Source organism: Ostrinia nubilalis, chromosome 20 (assembly GCF_963855985.1).
Source record: "Ostrinia nubilalis chromosome 20, ilOstNubi1.1, whole genome shotgun sequence".
NCBI lineage: Eukaryota > Metazoa > Arthropoda > Insecta > Lepidoptera > Crambidae > Ostrinia > Ostrinia nubilalis.
This window is the reverse complement of record NC_087107.1, coordinates 11,960,989-11,982,377: the sequence shown is the minus strand read 5'-3', so window position 1 is coordinate 11,982,377 and position 21,389 is coordinate 11,960,989. Positions and strand designations below refer to the sequence as shown.

The window sequence follows — 21,389 nt, the reverse complement described above, 5'->3', positions numbered from 1 at the left end:
TTTCTTCTCTTCCTTTTCTTCGGTGGCTCCAACTCTCAAATTATCTAGCTGCATGAGATGGTTTCCCACTAATCTGTTTATCGGATTCGGGGCCAGCACCTTCGCAGGAGCCAACCTTCGCGAAAAACCTCTATGGAAAATTAAGAAAAAACTCTATGTTGTCTTGGATCGTCTGTCAATGAAGTCAATGTGAAAAATCCGCTGAATATTTGCTGAAGATATTGAAATAATCAAAACCGCAAGAAATATCGACGGGTCGACCCTCGAAGCCTGGTCTCCGTCTCCTGATCCGCAGGTTGGTGGTTTCCGTTTTATGCAGCTGTATTTTTGAGTTGTTTGGAGTCACCAGCCGACCCCCGCATCATCTTTCTTCCCCGCAATTTTTATTCCTGGTGTGGCTATTTACACGCCACACCAGATATGTTATTTGAATTTATAAATAGGCAGCTCCACAATAGTTTACGAAGTAAATACACGTTCTCGTAAATGAATTACTAACATTGTGAAGTCAGATAGGTATGTGGAATGGAAAATGTATTTCCATTTGTAGTATGAAATCTGATTAATTTAGTTTCGGTTGTCATAAATATAATATGAGCTATTGTTAATCTATACTCTATACTAATATTATAAATGCGAAAATATCTCTGTCTGTCTGTCTGTCGGTCTGTCTGTCTATCTGTCTGTCTCGCTTTCACGCCTAAACCACTGAACCGATTTTAATTAAATTTGGCATAGAGATAGTTTGAGTCCCGGGAAAGGACATAGGATAGTTTTTATCTCGGTTTTTGAAACAGGGACGCGCGCGATATAGTTTTTCTGTGGCAGAAGAAATTCCACGCGGGTGAAGTCGCGGGCGTAAAGCTAGTTCCTAATAGATAGAGTTTAATCTAGAACATGGGACAAAAAACCTGACGCAAAGAAAAAATAAAAAGCGAAAATTATTTTCCACAAATATTTATGGAAAATTTTCAGTTTTTCCGCAGCAGATTTTTAACAAAACTCGATCGCTGCCAATAAGCTTTGTGCTAAAATACAGTACAGTATAGTAACCCAGTACAGTACAGTACAAATACAGGGTGGTTTTGTAATCTATGTCCAAATTTTAAGAGCGACTCAGAGTCGGTAACTTTATCGATTTACATAAAAAAAAAACATTTTTTTAAAATATTCAATTATTTTTATCCGCTGCGCGCGGTTTCAAAATTGGCTCACGTGGATAATTTACTTCGTTCATAGAAAAATACGATCACACACTTAACTGCACAGCTTAATAGACATAATGGTGCGCGTATATAAATAAAAACTTTAAAACTTAAGCTATTCAATATTTTTTGCGAAAAATACAACGATTAAAAATAATTAAGATAAAATAGTATTGTTAAATTGTTCTTAATAGCTTATTAAAAAATTGGATACTGATTGCAAAGTCAGCCTTTATACTAAAATGAGCACAAGTGAAACTTCGAATGTTACTGGAACATAATAACCTCCTCCTTTTATGAAGTCGGTTAAAAATGTTTTGTAACTCGAGTCCCTACAACAACATGACCCGCATAGATTTTAATTGATCATTACGCTCCAACTGTACTGACATATCGGAAACTCAATATTGTTAGAGTCCACATTTAAATTCAGTTTTTGTTTCGCATGAATGTAAAAAAATATTGATTTATAAGAGTAACGTTTTATGAAATCGAAATATCTTTGAACATTTCATGCGTTAATCATCCTTTTAAAATAAGACTACTCATGATACATAGTACATGTATACAGTGCCATTTTTGTCATTATTGTTATTTGCGCCGCCTTACTTTCTCAGCTTGACCTGTGTTGACTGGTAGAGAATGCCACTTGGCATTAAGTCCGCCACTGTACAGTGTTTATGTGCAACAAGTATTTTCTTCTTTGCCTGGCCCATTCCCATTTTATTTGTGGTCGGCCCTCCTAATCATGCGTCTCCAGGCAGCTTGGTCCTGGATCGTCTCACTGACTTGGGCCTCTTTAAGGTCCTTATTTACATTTGATTCGAGGTCTTCCTCGTTCTCGGGGTTTAGTTTGGATAATTATGTGCAACAAGTATAAATAAATAAATAAATTGCATAAATCTTGTTTGTTACAGTGCCTCCTCATCAACTCCTGCTCTACGACGAGGCAGGGAGGGACGTAGCTGGTGTGGTCGGCCCTCTAGAAGAAGGAGGCAACTTCACTCTTCTATGCGAGCTTCGAGGCGGTAAGTTATATTTAATAATCTGTGAAGTGATTGTCAGGGTCATTAACCGTTACCCGAACAACTATAACGTTAACCGAACCGAACCGAAGAATTTAAACTTATCAAGTTGTGAGTAGGTCCCATTATGTTAGTGTCGACAACTTTTTAGTCGCCGTGGTACTCAACGTGGTAGATGAAACTTTATTTTGTCCTGTACACCAGGTTAGGCCCGGTTCCCATCTAGGCGAGGCGGAGTGGAGCGAAGAAGTGTTTGAATATCCAATCAGATTTCATCAACCGGGCGATATGCAACGTGGTCGACACTTACGTGATGGTTGAAACAATTTGAAAAGTTGTTGCAAAGTGAGATGTCTCGTAACTAAAGTTTTTTTTTTTTTTTTATGCTAGACAAGGCAGGTATTTGACCGCAATCGCACCTGGTGTTAAGTGAGATGCAGTCTAACATACATATCTGCCCTGTAAGTGCCTATTCACTCTCGCCTTGAAAACGCCCGGATTATAGTGTTCAGGAAATACAGCAGCAGGCAGCGAATTCCAGTCCCTAGCTGTTCGCATTATAAAGGAGTCGTCGAAACGCTTAGTGCGAGCTGGTGGAATGTCGACAATGTAGGGATGGTACGCCAGCCTGCGTCTGGTTCCCCGGTGATGGAAAGGGGCTGGTGGAATTAAGTTATATAATTCCTTCGCACATTCTCCGAAGTGTAGCCTGTAGAAAACCGTTAGAGAAGCAACTTTACGGCGGTGGTCAAGTTCCTGGAGCGACGCTTCAACAAGGGTCGGGCTGTCGATTAGTCTCCTGGCACGCCTTTCCACCGAATCCAAAGCAGCCAAATATTTCTTGGCAGAGCCGTCCCAGAGGTGGCAGCAGTATTCCATGCAAGGTCGGATCTGTGCTTTATATAACTGCAGCCTTTGCTTATTGGAGAAGTACTGCCTTGCCCTCGAGAGGATACCAAGTTTTTTGGCAGCAGTTTTCGCTATGGATTCGATGTACTCGCCAAAGTTCAACTTGCTGGACATTTCGATACCCAAAAGTTGGAGTCGCTCGGTGATTTTAACAGGCACACCTCGGAATGTTGGAGCCAGACGAAATGGACTTCGTTTGGCGGAGAACAGACACGCCTGTGTTTTGGACGCGTTAAATTGGACCAGATTGGCATCGCCCCAATCAGAGACATCCTGAAGGGCCAAATTTAAGCGTTCGATAAGGGACTCACGACAAGACTCGACCTCACGCCCGCTGGCTTTTGCGCCGGAAAGATATTTGGCTGTCACTGTTGTGTCATCTGCATACCCAAAGGTACCGGGTTTGAGCAGATCATTGATGTGCAGTAGAAACAGTGTTGCAGACAGCACCGATCCTTGACATCTCTTTTTTTTTTTTTGTGTGACATCTCTTTTTTTTTTTTTTTCGTCGGGAAATGCTTTGCGCATAGTACTGGTCTATGGGGACGGCCAGTGGGTTATGTGGGACTCTCCCCACCTACCCACTAAAGGCGGGGCCTACCCACTAAAACCCGACGGTTTCCACCAGAGCCCAAAGAAACGGAGCCGCGAGTTATTGTCCTGGTTGGACATTCGTCCGCAGCTCCGCCTCAGGCTAGAGGCTCGCTCACGAGCAAGCCTCTCTGGCTTCGAGGGAACCCCCAGTCCCCTCCTCCAGTTGTTTTTTATAGAGGTTTTCTCCTCGCAGCCCTGGTATAACAGGACCCCCGGCCCGCCGTAGCGGGTTACGGTCTGCTCTATGCCGCTGCTCGGTCAGCTCTGCTGATCAGAGAAGTACCGAGAGCGGCCCTCCAAAGAATGGGCCCGGGCAAACGCCCCGCCAGCCCCCACCTGTGGGGGTTTTTAAAGATGTCTCCTGCATCGTGGCCCGGGCAAATGCCTCGACGGCCCCCGGCCCACTCAATTGTGGGTTACGGGTTGCCCGACAGGCCCGCCGAGTTGACGAGACCTGCCGCGCAGGTGAGAAGTTAGCCGCCCGCGTGAACAGACCACGCGGACGTTGCCCAGGGTGCACCACGAGGAGGTCGCTCACCATCGCACCCCAAAGTGACATCTCTTAGGCTGGGTTGCACCAACTTACTTTAACTCTGACAAACGTCAAAAATCTGTCAAATTCCATACAAAATACATCGGTTATCGTTATAGTAACTGTCAAAGTTAGGGGGTGCAACTCAGCCTTAAACTATAGACAGAGTGTAGTAGGTATTGTTATAATTTTAACAGCATCTAAGGTATTTACTTTTCCCTTCGTACTTATTTGTAACCGTTCCTTTGAAGTCATTACATAAACTAACACTTGAAAAGAAACACAAGGTTTGCTGGTAAGAAACCTCACAAACGCAGTAGTTCATATTTCATAGAACACTTTCTGACAAGTCTTACAAATTCTTTACTTGTAACATTTACTTGCGTTGTTGTGTATTTCTTGAGAACTTTACCAGGAAATTTGAGGGCTGGTTGACCGGTACTTTGTGTACCTGAATATTATGGAAATAGTCATGGGTTCGTTTCGTGCACAATACAAAAAAAAAATAAGAGCGACAATATAAATAACTAGCGCCCGCGACTTCGGACGCGTAAAAACATAGGAATTTCATACGAACTTCCAACCCACTTTTTACCGTCTTAGGGGTGGCCTTAAGGTAGTAAATTGGTACGTTAGTTTCGTATAATTCATTCTTAAAGGATGTCTACACCCTTTAAGGAACCTACCTGCCAAATTTCCAGTTTGTAGGTGTTTTAATTTCTCAGATTTCGTGATTAATCAGTGAGTGGTATTTCCCTTTTATATTTAGAAGATAAATTAAGAAGATAATACATATAAGCTTTGTCTTACAAAAAAAAAGTTAAAAATGATACTTAGTATTTATTTATTTGTGTGCATGGACACCTTTTTGTATCAAACTGGGTGTTTTCAACAAAAATTATGTCGAATGCCCACTCTTCTGAAAGTTGGACACTACACTCGAAGTTTTCTATGTAAACTACGTAATTCATCGCAAATACTGTTCAAATACATAGTTTGTTTTGCCTGGTTTATAACGAAGTAAAAGAGCTTTAAATCATAAAAACAACTTTAGTACAACAAATCGAAAGCCAGGCTATTTATTTACCTTTAGCGCTTTCCAACGTACGACTATGAACACAGCCTTATAAAGGTAGGGCTGTTAATTACAAAAATTACCATTTTAAAGTGAAAATGCTAATGTACACAGTGCTTTATGCGTTGCATGTCTGCACTAAAAGAAAAGTTTTAGTTTACTCAAGTTTTATACCGATGATTATAGCTATCGCAAAGGCAAACGGTCGTAAAAAAGTAAAAAGTATTAAGTGAATAGAAACAGTCTTAGACGGACGAATAACGAAAAGATTCTAGCCACAGTTGCGAATAAAAAAGCTTATAAATACCTAAGTAAGTAGTCTAAAATGTAAGTATTCACAAACATTACTATGAGGTCTCACAGTGCGCGTGGACGCACAAGGTGACACACGAACCAATCACAGAGCTCTATTCAACGCTGTGCGTTCGATTTGCTGCTTCACTTAAGCAAGCATCGTTTGAGAATACGGGCGTTAGACGAATGAATAACAAAAAGATGCTAACTTTTTGTTATTCGTTTATCTAACGCCCGTCACAGTTGCTTATAAAAAAGGTTATAAATACCTAAGTAGGTACTTAGTCTAAAATGGACTTGATAACTAAATAAAACTCTAATTCAAATTCAAATTCAAATTGTTTAATGACTTTATTCACTCTGACTCCCTAAACTTTTGAAATCCATGCGCAGAACTTCTAAAATCCTTCAAAGCCTGATTTTAAATGATTGAGTGAATTGGATAAGTCCTGGAATAGAGGCCATTTACCAGTAAAGCGCAGCCACAAGGTGGACAGATGACCACATAAAAGTTGCAGGAAGCCGCAGGATGCAAGCTTCTAATCGGCCAATCTAAAAACCATTAGGGGCTGATCTATGTTCAGTATTGGACACGTCCTGTGGTTGAAATGATGATCCTTGGACATTCTATATTATGATTTAGAACTAAATAATCCCAAATCATATAGTACCAAACTAACCAAATTTTAGTCCACACATTAGATAACATATTTTTGTTGCAATGTCACTCTTGCTACAACTACATATAGAGTGTAGAGCTTGATGTACCTTCATCTATATTAGGAACTAGCGGCCGCCCGCGACTTCGTACGCGTGGATCCCGTTTTACCCCCTCAGGGGTGGAGTTTTGTAAAATCCCGTCTGAGTGAGCACCTACGTTCTAAAAGGAACCCCCATGCAAAATGTAAAACTCCTAGCACTTGTAGTTTCCGAGATTTCTTGATGAGTGAGTGAGTCAGTGACTTTCGCTTTTAATAGATTAAGGCTGGGTTGCACCACGTAACGTTGACCGTAACTATGACGATAATCGGTGTTTTTTGTATGGAGTTTGACAGGTTTTTGACGTTTGTCAAAGTTAAAGTGGAATGGTGCAACACAGCCTTAGATAGTTAGAGACAGTAACTGTAGATTGTCGATATATTATATTTACCTACAATTAGATAAAACATCCTTACACAAAAAGCTTGTAACTTACATTACACGGGAACAGGATTCCCTGTAAAAGCTCAAAAAAGCTCCCCTTTCCTATAAACGCAAACAACAAATTACTGCCGTTGTAACCACGTCGCTATCTGTTCAAAATTAATATATTCACCGCTGAAATAACAAAGACGTGGGCGAACATGTTCGCTGGAGTCACGTGGAGTCAGCCATTTTTACTTTTCCTTTATTTTTTAGGATATGTCGGGTTTTTGCTACGAGGGAGACGAGTGAACCATAGATGTAGATACAAGGACAATAATGCGGGTTAAGTGGTAAAATAGAAAGAAAGAAAATATTTATTTTATGCGAGTATTTAAGCATTACAAATAAATAACAAATTAAACACTAAAAAACAGAGTAAACGCACGCTCTGTATAAGCTGTGACGGCAGAGAGCACGTCACGACCACTCGGTATTCTGCTATGAGTACTTACATACGAGCAGATAATTTTTAAAATTGGCCAAAAAAAATTAAAACGTTACAATTTAGGTGGTCTTATCTCTTGATGCGATGTCTTCCAGACAACTCGGGGAGAGGTCTAATAATAATAAGTATTTTTGATAACTTATTTTATGTGTAGGTTTTATCTGTCAGCTATTAATTTTGAGTGGTAATCCATCCAATCAAAAATGCCCATAGTTATGAAAGTTAAAGTCTTAGGAGGACCGAGTGTCCATTTCTGTTCACATTTTACAAACATGAATAACAAAACAAATTGAAAACAAAATTATAACGTTTTACAATAAGGTTTAACCCTCATATATTGTCCCCACAATAAAGGAAAAACATTTTGAAATTCGTAATAGTTAAATTATATTTCAAACTAGCGGCCGCCCGCGACTTCGTACGCGTGGATCCCGTTTTACCCCCTTCATCTATATTACGCGGTTTAGATTTTTCATACAAATGTTTTTTCCCGCTAATTCCCGTTTCCGTGGGAATTCCTGAGTATACTATAACCTGCCCAGGAGTATGAAGAATAATTGTACTAAGTTTCGTTAAAATCCGTCGAGTAGTTTTTGTTTCTATAAGGAACATACAGACAGACAGACAGACAAAAATTTTACTGATTGCATTTTTGGCATCAGTATCGATCACTAATCACCCCCTGATAGTTATTTTGAAAATATATTACATGTACAGAATAATTGACCTCTCTACAGATTTATTATAAGTATATAGATTGTCTAGCAAAATGACTACTGGCCTTTATAAAGATTACGCCTACGATAGTATTGTTAGCACTTAATCTCTTTTATTATAGCATTTAAATAACCTTGTACTCAGCAAAACGCTATAAATCCATTAACACAATATTATCATTGTATTAACTTAGAACCTATTTTGAAATCACGGCAAATTGTGGGCGAACTAATTTTATAAATTAAGCTCTACAAAACCCATTCCTATTTATTTGTAGAATCGCGTTATAGATTACGTTAAAATAAAATAGTTTATCCATTCCTCCATTTCATTATCATCATCATCATCATCACCTCAGCCATAGGACATCCACTGCTGAACATAGGCTTCCCCCAATGCTTTCCATGTTACCCGGTTGGTAGCGGCCTGCGTCCAGCGCTTTCCTGCTATCTTTATGATGTCGTCGGTCCTATGAGTGCCAGTAAGGAGTGCCCATAAGTGTGTTTGTGTGCACGTCCACGTGCTATGGCTGAGATGATGATGATACTGATGATGATGATGATGATGATGATGATGATGATGATGATGATGATGATGATGATGATGATGATGATGATGATGATGATGATGATGATGATGATGATGATGATGATGATTATGGGCATTCACACGACAGTCCAGTTTTGCGGGCCTGCATTACAGGATCTTTCAAAGCTGGATAGCCGTGGGAATGTGCCCTTTTTGGGTTATTCCATATCCTCTGACGTGTCATTCTAATTATTATTCGTGTGTCATTAATAATAGACTAAGGCTGAGTTGCACCATCTTACTTTAACTTTGACAAACGTCAAAAATCTGTCAAACTCCATACAAAAAACACCGGTTATCGTCAAAATTACGGTCAATGTTAGGTGATGCAAAACAGCCTAAGAACTAGTGAACGTCAGACCTACGTTATTGGGTTAATATTTTACACACCTTTAGCACTGTCTGTCTGCTAAAGCCACGATGACCCAAACTTCATGTTTGGCCATGGTTCTTAGCTATGTTGGGAGCATGCGCTGACAAACTTTCAGCCTAAAAATAACGTAGGTCTGGCGTTCACTAGCTCTTAGTCTATAATGTTTTCAATCTACTTCAGCATTAAACTAATTCTGGGTTGCAGGATCTTACTTTAAAACTTTGACAAACGTGAAAAATCTGCTTACAAAAAACACCGGTTTTCGTTATAGTTACGGTCAAAGTTAGGTGATGCAACTCAACCTTAGAGGCTCAGTTGCACCATGTTATTTTCACCGTAACAATGACAATAACTGGAGCTTTTTGACCTTTTTGTATGGAGTCTGACAGATTTTTGACGTTTGTTAAAGTTAAAGTAAGATGGTGCAACCCAGCCTTAGTAAAGTGTATGTCAATTGTCTCTTCGTGAATTAATCGAACATTCTACTCACCTAATTGGCTTCTATCAGCAAATGGGGACCGATTTGAATCGAAATAACATTGACTACATATTTAATTAACTTGTAAAGCGATGTTACAGTAGAAGTAAATAAGTAGCGCCAGGTGGATTTAAGCACCGATTAGCTACTTAATTTATTTATTTGCTTGTCACATAGTAAACAGGTGGTAAATCATACAAGAGAAGTAGCTTGCACACTTGCCACCCCGTGGGGATACCATAAAAACCGACAAAGAGGGCGACACTTGCTTTACAATTAACGTCTAATATAAAACTGCAGATACAGAAGTAGGTAACAAGCTGGATGCCATTTTAGTGTTTAGATTTTGGGATGACATTTTATATAATACGAACCTATAAGGCTAAGAACTCATGGCACGATTTTCACCCGCGCCCGCGGCGGTTGCCGGCCCGCAGCTTCAAACTCACGACGCGGTTTTCGCCCGCAGCGGGCGCGGTTGTAATCGGGTCCCGCTCGGCGGTTTTCGCCCGCGCGCAATCCGGGCGTAACTCTACTTGAAAGGATTTATTTTGGTGGAGTGAACCTGCTGTGGTTTTACCTGTGATGTAACTACAATCTATTTCAATGGCAGGTGATTAGAGACTTAGTGGTTAATTATTATGTGAATACATTTTATTAGATGCAATAAAATAAACATCTATAAAAAACCATGAATGCTGCGAAAGTTTAATTAGGCTATATTAACTGAATTCTAATTTTATTTTGTCTCAAAGTCGCTTTTATTTTAAATTATTAGTATGAACCGGAGCTACAGTACTTGTAAAAGTAAATCATAAATTTGTAAACCCACTTATAGTTATTGCGATACAGGTTTGCGAGACTAGTGCAATAACTACTGCTGCCTTGTATTGTACCTAAATGCAGTAAAGAATTGTGTATTGAGTACCTAGCTTTTCATGAAAATAAATATTTTATTTATTTATTATTATTATTAATCCCCTACGCAAAAAGATGTTGTTATGTTTGAAAGTAAATAATAATTTAACGCTTCATATTATGAACTACACCACCCCATCTTCCAAAGTTACAACTCAGAAAATATTTCCTTCGAACGTTTGTACGGGAAGCGTCATTTGTAACACTAATAGTCGGTGTTTTCCAATTCCCCACTATTTTCCCAATTCCCCGCAAAGTGTGCCTTTGTAGGGACGTCTGGTTGACTGATGCGGTAACTGTTCTTTTTGTTAGTGTCTAATGTTCGTTTTTTGATGAAAAATGCGCAGCAGATGTTGTTTTTGGTAAAATGGAGTAGTTAATAAAGAGTGACAGTGGTAATAGATTTGGAAGTATGAAAACATAAACGAAGTATGTCATGGTCGAGTAGGTATAGTTGACAGCATATGAAGATAAACAATATAGAATCTTATGTTGTTTGAATACGAGCTGTTTTGCAAAAAAAAGTTAGTCTATCGTCCGCTGGGTGGTTTAAGAACAGGATTACAAATCTAACTGAATGTCTGAAATGTCCAAAACTGTCCAAAGAATTGTTGTGAAAAGCAGGAATATTTATTAGTATAACTAATGTATTAATTTGTTCCTTCATTTAGGTTAAATTTCCTGAATGGTGACTATTAACTTGTAAGTAGATATTATCTGTTTCTCCTCTAATAGTTATTTCCATAAACCACTTCTCTCTAGCCTTGCTATAAACTTTAAATTGTCTCCACGTTTCCAGGTAAATCCCACATAACCTATAACTTCTGACCTACATCTCCGACTACCCGCAAATTTATTTTGATTCCGCGCCGAGAAACGCTTTGTCTCTACCACTTCTTACTTTAAATGATCAAATCTTTCGTAGTTTCAAGTTGCAGAGAAAAATGTATAGCATTAATTCGCGGTGAGAAGACGTGATAATACTTACTGTCTCTTTTTAAAAGCCATAAAGGTGGTTGTTCGAAAACAGGAATCAAGACTACTCGTATTTATAGTTTTGTAGGGTAGTTGATACACTATAATACCAGTCATCCAGGTTCTTCCCGCGACCTTTACCAGATCGTTGGTCCACCTAGTAGGAGGCCTGCCCACGCTACGTCATCCAGCCCGTGGTCGCCACTCGATAACTTTTCTGCCCCAACGGCCATCGTCTCTACGAGCTATGTGCCCCGCCCACTGCCACTTGATTTTAGCAATTCTGCGAGCTATGTCAGTCAGCGCAGGACCGTTCATTGTGGAAAACCTTGGGGGAGGCCTTTGTCCACCAGTGGACGTCATTTGGCTGAAACGAACTGTTACATCCCTCTGATGTACATAAAACCCCTGATGCCCAGAAAATCCTGCGGCATCAGCATTTTTGCCCGAGTTGGCTCGCCCGCTTCACGGGCTCGCCAGTTCTTCGCTACCACTCGTGCGTGACGGCTGCCTCTTTCAAATCCAATCATTGTATTTTATTTTAGCTAGAATAATTAGCCTTTTTTAAAAAGACTCTATCAAAGCCCGGCCTAACATTGGTGGCAGCGGTGGGATTTATAAAATCCTCGGTACCGCGTCCGAAGTATAGTATAGTGAACAAACAGTGTGTGTGCAAGTGATCCAAGTTCGAACTCAGAATCTCACCGTATCTCACTGTATCTCGCCGTATCTCACCGTTTCTCGTCGCATCACACTGCATCATCGCTGTACCTCTTCGTGTCCCGCTACATTTCACCGTGTCCCGCTGTATCTGCTGTGTCCCACTGTTCCCGCTGTGTCCCGCAACCGTCGTCGAACTCACCATCATCGCTGGCCCTGAAAGAAAATACTTACCATCTCCACTGCATCCTGAAGAAGAATCTCATCGCTGTATCCTGCTCCGCCGTATCCCGATTTGCCGCAACCTGAAATAAATATCATCCTAACTCAAGACAATCAACGCGTAACACCGTGCCTGAGACGCCCTTATCGCTCCGGAATGCAGCCGCTTCCCGTCGTCGCGCTCACGTTCGCCGTCTACGCAACATTGTAGTGAGTCTGGCCTTTGTTCTTTGTACCTTATCTAATATTCAATTGACTCAATTCTTTGTGTGGCGTTGTGACCAATTTTATCGTGTAATCCTTTTGTAATCATTTACGGTTTAAGAAGTTTAACTTTACATCAATTCAAAATGTCAAAATCAGAGTTCAGAGTACCCAAGGACGTGCTCCCCGTACCGGTAGACGTGGACTTGCCAATGTCGGAGGACGATAGAGCCACAAGCCCAGTAGCGGACGTCCAAAGGGAAAAAAGGGGCAGAAAACCTGCTCCCTCAACTATTGCAATGAATTTAGACCTCAGTATCCTCCTAAAATTCATAAAGCCATACGATGGCAGTAGAGAAACCTTAAACTCTTTTATCATAAACTGCAACAACGCCTACAACTTAGCCACGGAGACCCAAAAACATATAGTCTTTAAATACATATTATGCCAACTTCAAGGGAAAGCGGAAGTCGCGTGCTCCATAAAAGAATTCACCAATTGGGAACAATTGAAGGAATTCTTGAAAACTCAATTCAGTGAGCGTAAACATTATGCGCACCTGCTAATGGACCTCCAGGAGAGTAAGCAGGGCGGTAATGAAAACGTCAGCCAATACGCGCTCCGAGTCGAGACATGCCTGTCCCAACTCCTGACGGAGATATCGTTGTCGCAAACTAAAGTCAAAGAAATTCCCGGTAGGACAGCCGCAATGGAGGATCTCGCTCTCCACCATTTCTTAATGGGATTACATCCCCGTATCTCCAATATAGTGAGATGTCGCTCACCATCAACTCTCAACGAAGCCGTAAACCTCGCCGTATCCGAAGAACGGATACAACAGACTCTATACAAAAAACCTGTTCCCGACCAAAGACCCAACAACAATAACAATAATCGATTCACGAAACCCCGTCAGAGTTTCAACAACCAACAACAAAGTTCTCAATCTCAATCTCAACCTCAACCTTCGGGTTCCAACTCCACTGTCGTATGTCGATACTGCAAAGCCCCAGGGCACACTATCGACGTCTGTCGAAAACGAGAATACAATAACAGAATGAGGGGTCAAAGGCCTCCATTCAACACCCCAAATCCTCAGTTCCGTAGGGTCAACTTCAACCAGGACCAACAGGAGGACGACGAGGGTCATGACGAAGTTGACTTCAATCCCTCAGAAAATTTAAACGAGTAATGGACTCCCGGCGGTGTCCCGCGAGTCCAAAACGCAAACCAACTCTGATTCCAAACGAAAAGACACCCACTGCATCCACTGTATCCACTGCATCCACTGTATCCACTGCATCCACTGTATCCTCTGTATCCACCGTATCCACTGTATCCGCCAAACCAAAGGCGACCGCTGTATCCACTGCATCCACTGTATCCACTGTATCCGCCGAACCAAAGGCGACCGCTGTATCCACTGTATCCGCCAAACCAAAGGCGACCACTGTATCCACTGCATCCACTGTATCCACTGCATCCTCTGTATCCACTGCATCCACTGTATCCGCTGAGTCAAAGTCAACCACTGTATCAAATGCAAAATCCACTACACCCAAGCGCAGGCCTTCCCTGACGACTCCGCTAACTGAAAAAAACACACAAATTTACGAAATATCATTTGATCCCTCAATCAAATCGTTACCACATGTTGTAATCAACACAGCCGCTTCTGAAATGCCACTGTCGCTTTTAATTGACACAGGTTCTTCAATAAGCCTACTCAAAAAGTCGTGTATCAAACCTCAAACTCCGCTGAATGAGGAAAAGCTCAAACTTAAGGGCTTTAACTCTGCTGACGAATCCATCCCAACGTTGGGCTCACTTAATTTGGCGTTATACTTAAAAGATAAACCCAAAGTTTCCATCAAACACAAATTTCACGTAGTGGGAGAGATTGATTTCCCCTACGACGGCATCGTGGGTAACGACCTCCTTAACCAATTCAATGGCAGCATCGATTTCACGCGCGAAGCCCTGAAGCTTGGAAAACATATCCTGAAGTTATTCTTTACGGATCCTTACTACACCGTTCCAGCACGCTCAGAGAAAGTAATAGAGTGTTCAGTTTCTAATCCTGACCTTAAAGAAGGTGTCATTCTAGATCAGCATATATCTCAGAACCTACTAATATCAAACTGCTTAGTAAAAGTCAAGGAAAATGATAAAATTAACATAACAGTCGCCAATACTTCAGAACAGCCAATAAATATCAAAACCAATCTCAATCTTCACCTAGAACCTCTTCATACCTCTGCGTATCCTGTCCATACTAGTAGACAAACGACATCCAAACGAACTGAAGAAGTTATAAATTCACTCAGAGCAAATCACTTGAACCAAGAAGAGAGAGATGCTCTTATAGATCTCTGCTCCCAATACTCAGATATATTCCACTTGCCAGGCGATCAATTAACTTTCACCACTGCTCTCGAGCACAAAATCAAAACTACAGTCGACGAACCCGTTCACACCAAATCCTACAGATTCCCAGAATGCCATAAGCAGGAGGTAGAATCGCAAATCAACCAAATGCTTGACCAAAATATTATCGAGCCCTCTTCATCGCCGTGGAGCTCTCCCATATGGATAGTTCCCAAAAAACTAGATTCCCAAGGAAGACGAAAATGGAGAGTTGTCATCGACTATAGGAAGTTGAACAACATCACTATAGGCGAAACCTATCCAATTCCCCAAATCCATGAAATCCTCGACCAGCTAGGCAAGAGCAAATACTTCAGCACTCTGGATCTTACCTCTGGCTTCCATCAAATTCTCGTATCTCCTGAAGACGCACCCAAAACCGCGTTCTCCGTCCCTCAGGGACATTTCCAATTCAATAGGATGCCATTTGGGCTTAAAAATGCGCCATCCACCTTCCAAAAACTCATGAACAACTGCCTTTCTGGCCTTCAGGGTACACGATGCTTCGTCTACTTAGACGATATCGTCGTGTACTCACCTGACCTATTTTCCCAAATCGACAACCTCAAAATCGTCTTCAACAGAATCCGTAGTTTCAATTTAAAACTCCAGCCGGACAAGTGTGAGTTCCTCCGGAAGGAAGTGGCTTACCTTGGCCATATCATCAGTGAAAATGGCGTTAAGCCTAACCCCGACAAGACCAACGCCGTAACAGAATTTCCAGTACCCCAATCTCCAAAAGATGTGAAATCTTTCCTGGGTTTAGTCTCCTATTATAGGAGATTCATATCAGATTTCTCAAAACTAGCTAAACCCTTAACTTCCCTCCTTAAAAAGGACATGCCTTTTAATTGGCAAAACGAGCAACAACTCGCATTCGAATCCCTAAAAAACAAACTTGTCTCAGCCCCGATTTTAGCTTATCCAGACTTTACACAACCCTTCCTTCTGACTTGCGACGCTTCCAACTATGCGATATCCGCAATATTATCCCAAGGTCCCGTGGGACGAGACCGTCCCATTGCATACGCATCTCGCACTCTCAATAAGGCGGAATGCAATTACAGTGTGACTGAAAAGGAATGCCTAGCAATCCTGTTCGGCACCAAAACGTTCCGACCTTACCTCTATGGAACCCGCTTCACAATCATCACAGACCACAAACCCCTTCAATGGCTTTTTAATTGCAAGGACCCCGGGTCTCGCTTAGTCCGGTGGCGCCTAAAACTGGAAGAGTTCGAGTATAATATCCAATATAAAAAAGGCAAAGTAAACGCCAATGCTGACGCATTATCTCGACACCCTGTAAATCCAATAATTCCTACCGACTCTCCACCGCAATTAGAAGCTCCAAATCAACTTGATCCTATCCAATCCGCTGATAACGGAAATAATGACTTACCTTTTAGTCCGCTCACGCTGGATGACCTAAACATTCAGCTCCCGCATACTTCTGAAAATGATAGTGACAGTATACCTAACATTGACCTATTAGACGATGATCGTGAAATCACATTCCCATCCAGTCCTGAAGAAACTAACCCGACTCAATCCTCTGAACCTGCAATTCCTACTACAACTACTCCTGACCCTAGACCTTCTACAAGTAAAAACATTCCCGCTGAATCCAATCCTGAAATGCAAGAAAACTTACCTCCTCAGCCACTCCTAGATGCTCCCGATCCATCACCTGGAAATCAAGATACCTCACCTCTGCTCCTCCCAGCGCCTGACTCTCCCCTCCAAGATCCTGAAACACTTAACCTAAGTCCCAACTCACCTTCAAGTCCAGAACACGTAGCCCTCGGTGATGATTACTCCAAATTCCTGAAAGAAATCAATAATAAAAACAGAAATTATAACACAAAGGTGTTAGAACATAATCAATCCCTCCTGAAATCTCATGCCAAAATCCTACTAGTCCCTACGTCCATCGATTTAGACGAATCGAATGCCTATATCTCCGAAATTCTTGAACAAGCTACAGACCCCAAAGAAATACTGTATTCAGAAAAACAACTATACTCATTCGAGAGAATCCCTGACATTAATAATAAATCAATTTATCTCATCTATCCGAAAGTAAACCACTTTGACGAGTGTACTTACCCAGAAATATTCCAAACATTGAAAACTGTAAGAAACCACCTATTAGAATCAACAGATGACGTAATCGAAATCGCATTACCTGACTTTAAAAATCCATTCCAAAAACATTCTTTTGCTAAAATATACAACATCATTGTCTACCTTTTCCACGACACCAATATTACAGTAAATATCTACCACAACAATATAATTCATCCAAGCCTTAGTGAAATAAAGAAAATCCTAAGAGAAAATCACGACCTCCCGATTGCTGGCCATTTGGGTTGCAATCGAATGCTAAGCCGAATCCAAGAACGCTATTACTGGAAAGGAATGAAAAGCGACGTAGAATCATATATTAAAAACTGCACTTCCTGTCAGGAAAACAAGGCCCTAAGACGAACTAACAAGGCGCCCATGCAGATAACCACCACTTCTACTAGCCCTTTTCAAAGAATAGCCCTGGACATTGTAGGTCCACTTCCCGAATCAGGTCCCGCAAAACTTAAATACAGTGTGTCCGGGCATGTAGTGATCAAACTTTAAAGGCGTAATCTATGAACAATTTTATCGATGAAAATACTTCAAATTTGGGGCTTGACCCATTTCTCGAAAAATTACATCGATTTAAGTTTTTAATTTTTATTTTACACCTCTTCTTTAAAAAACAAGTGAAAGCGTGGGTAGCTTAACATTAATATGCAAATATTTCGTATCATGCGATAGCCAATAAAATTATCTATTAGTAGAAGAAGAAAACAGACACAAATTTTATACATTTTATGGGAGTAAGAATGGATTTAATTAGAAAAACACATTACTTTTTTCACTTCTTTTTCAGTTATTTTCCAACACAAGAAAAACCAGGTCGTTAAGGTATGTTTTATTTGCATTGTATTATTAGTATTTGAGCTATTCTACAAAACGAATGTAAATTTATTAGTCTACGTCTATTAGTTTCGACGTAATTGTTGAACAAAAATACCCCTTCCCAGCGGTTTCCATAGCGCACGTGACATGCGAAAATGCACTGCCTGAAAGAATCACACAACCTATTCCGATTACTATGGAAACCGCTGGGAAGGGGTATCTTTGTTCAACAATTACGTCGAAACTAATAGACGTAGACTAATAAATTTACATTCGTTTTGTAGAATAGCTCAAATACTAAAAATACAATGCAAATAAAACATACCTTAACGACCTGGTTTTTCTTGTGTTGGAAAATAACTGAAAAAGAAGTGAAAAAAGTAATGTATTTTTCTAATTAAATCCATTCTTACTCCCATAAAATGTATGAAATTTGTGTCTGTTTTCTTCTTCTACTAATAGATAATTTTATTGGCTATCGCATGATATGAAATATTTGCATATTAATGTTAAGCTACCCACGCTTTCACTTGTTTTTTAAAGAAGAGGTGTAAAATAAAAATTAAAAACTTAAATCGATGTAATTTTTCGAGAAATGGGTCAGGCCCCAAATTTGAAGTATTTTTATCGATAAAATTGTCCCTAGATTTTGCACTTAAAGTTTGATCACTACAAGCCCGGACACACTGTATATACTAACAATACAGGATGATCTAACCAAATTCTCAGTAGCTTATCCTTTACGTAGTGTCTCTTCCGAAGAAACAACCGACTGTCTGGTCCACTTCATTTCCCTATTTGGCATCCCAGTTTCCATTCTCACTGACCAAGGCACAAACTTTACCGCTGACCTCTTTAAAAAGACCTGTTCCTTCCTCAAAATAAAACAGATATGGTCCACTCCGTATCATCCACAAACTCAAGGAGCTCTGGAAAGAAGTCATTCGACACTTAAAGAATATCTGAAGTCTTACGTTAACGAGAACCAAGATGATTGGCCTCGTTACGTTTACACGGCTATCCTAGCTTACAATTCAGCCATTCATAGTACCACGAACTTCACCCCTTACGAACTACTGTTTGGGCACAAGGCCTTTATTCCCGATTCCATTTACAGTCAAGACCTCACTACTTATCCCGACTACGTCCGGATGCTCCAACACCGACTTAAATTATCCTGGGAACGGGCTGTTGAAAACATCGAAAAATCCAAAGAAAGATCCAAAGGCTACTACGATAGCAGGACTCGTCCCGTTAAATACAAAGTGGGAGACTTTGTATATTTGAAAAATCATGTAAGACTGCGTAAAGCACTTTCACCTATATGGAAAGGTCCATACAAGGTTATTGCTGTTCATAACAACAATACCCTCACTCTTTTAATCAATAGACGTCACGTCAAACATCACTGCGACGAGGTGAAATTAGCTGGCGTCTTTCCCAGTTCTCCTTAGTTAAGTAATATAATAGGTTAGTTATCACTAGACGTTAGAACTTACTTTTAATTTGTTTATTTTCAGCGTGTCGGCTACGGCTACGCCAAGTTTCATAACACCAATACCCACAAGTTCAGGCATCTATTTTGACTATATTGGAAAAGCCAAAATCATTAGTGGAAATTTAAGGATACTGATTCCATTAGATATTTCATATATAAGGCCGCATATACAAAATATTAATCAGGAACTGGATAAGGTCAAATTCATTTGCGAGAAAATAAAACCGCTAGATAATTCCGAGTGCTTTAACATCCTTCAACCTTTTGCAATCCGTTTTAAAGATATAATCAAAGATTATTCTTCAATAACTCATTTAATAGACAGTAGAGTAAAACGTAGCGCATGGATCCCCGGAATAGGCTCCCTTATGAAGCAGATCTTCGGTACTCTGGACGAAGATGATGCTATCAAATACGATGCGGCTATAAAACATGTACAAAACAACCAAAAGAGATTAGCTTCATTAATGAAAGACCACATATTAGTCACTACATCTGTATTATCCGCTTATAATGAAACATTAAGTAAAATCAAGGTTAACGAAGATAATCTCAGTGCAGCTATCAACAAGCTCTCAGCCAAACTTATAAATATCTCTGATACTACCAATAGTCTATTAATAACTTCTGAAATAAATGAAATTTTCACCAATTTAGAATCATCTTTGCTTACCTTATCGTTTCAGATCGAAGACATAATCAATGCAATCTTATTTAGTAATGTTAATGTTATTCATCCGTCAGTAATAACTCCGCAACAACTTTATAGAGAGCTTGCCGATAACTACCGACACTTACCCAGTGATTTGGAACTTGCCGTAGACTTAGATATAAATTTGATTCATGTTATTTTAAATCTTAGTAATTTAGTTAGCTATTATGTTAGTAATAAGATAATGTTTGTACTACAAGTGCCCCTAGTAGGTCCACGCCAGTTTTATTTGTATAATAACATACCGTTACCAACTCCTCATAACTTAACAACACCAGACTCATTCAGCGTTGTAATACCTAGCCATAAGTATATCCTTATAACAAAGGACAAACTACACTACAATAACTTGGATTCCCTCGAAAAGTGCAAACATACCAATAAACAAAACTATATCTGTGAATCAGTGAATGTGTTCCCAACCAGTGAAAACCCCAATTGTGAAAGTGAACTATTATCTAAAGTAATAACAAAACTACCTAATCAGTGTCGAACGGAATTCATCCGTGGTAATTTGGACGTTTGGAAACCACTCCGGAATAATAAGTGGATATTTGTTCAATCCACCTTGAGTAAATTGTCAATAGATTGTTCAAACTCCGAAACGTTAGAAACTAATATTATAGGAACCGGAATCATAGAAATTCCAACATCTTGTAAAGCTTATTGTAAAGATACCCAATTGATACCAAAAAATAATGTATTAAATATAACTTTACCTTCATCTAACTTAGACTTTAATTTGATTAATGACAGTTGTTGTAATATCCGTAAATTCAAGGAAATGGCCGATGGTGTACCCAACATCAAGTTAAAAGATCTCGATCTGAATAAAGTAAATTTTGGAAAATACACTAATGATAAAATTTTAACCGAATTAAATAAAGTTATTCAAGAACCACATATCATTAAATACGGGGCACACTATTCGTCGTTTATCCTATTCCTAATCATAATTGTAATAATTGTAATAGTCTATAAGTATAATAATTTTACTAAAATAAAAACAGGCAGCATTCACGATGTCGAACAAATCGAACTCGCGATTAAATCTAAAGTAGAATCTGAATCCGAACAGAACCCGGGAACCTCATTCCCCAAAATTCGCAGGAACCTATAGACAAATTTACTTAAACCCATAAACTTAGGAGATTTAACCCCTAAGTTTATTCTTGATGGGGGGAGGTGTTACATCCCTCTGATGTACATAAAACCCCTGATGCCCAGAAAATCCTGCGGCATCAGCATTTTTGCCCGAGTTGGCTCGCCCGCTTCACGGGCTCGCCAGTTCTTCGCTACCACTCGTGCGTGACGGCTGCCTCTTTCAAATCCAATCATTGTATTTTATTTTAGCTAGAATAATTAGCCTTTTTTAAAAAGACTCTATCAAAGCC

At 40.0% G+C, this 21,389-nt stretch overlaps 1 protein-coding gene across 1 annotated transcript in view; it reads left to right on the top strand.

The window, feature by feature from the left end:
• Nucleotides 1–21,389, top strand: part of LOC135081905 (nephrin-like) — a 183,528-nt gene that overhangs the window by 146,233 nt on the left and 15,906 nt on the right. The window contains exon 6 of the mRNA XM_063976686.1: nt 2,123–2,233. Coding sequence (XP_063832756.1) covers nt 2,123–2,233 — 111 coding nt within the window. The remainder of the gene's footprint in view (nt 1–2,122; nt 2,234–21,389) is intronic.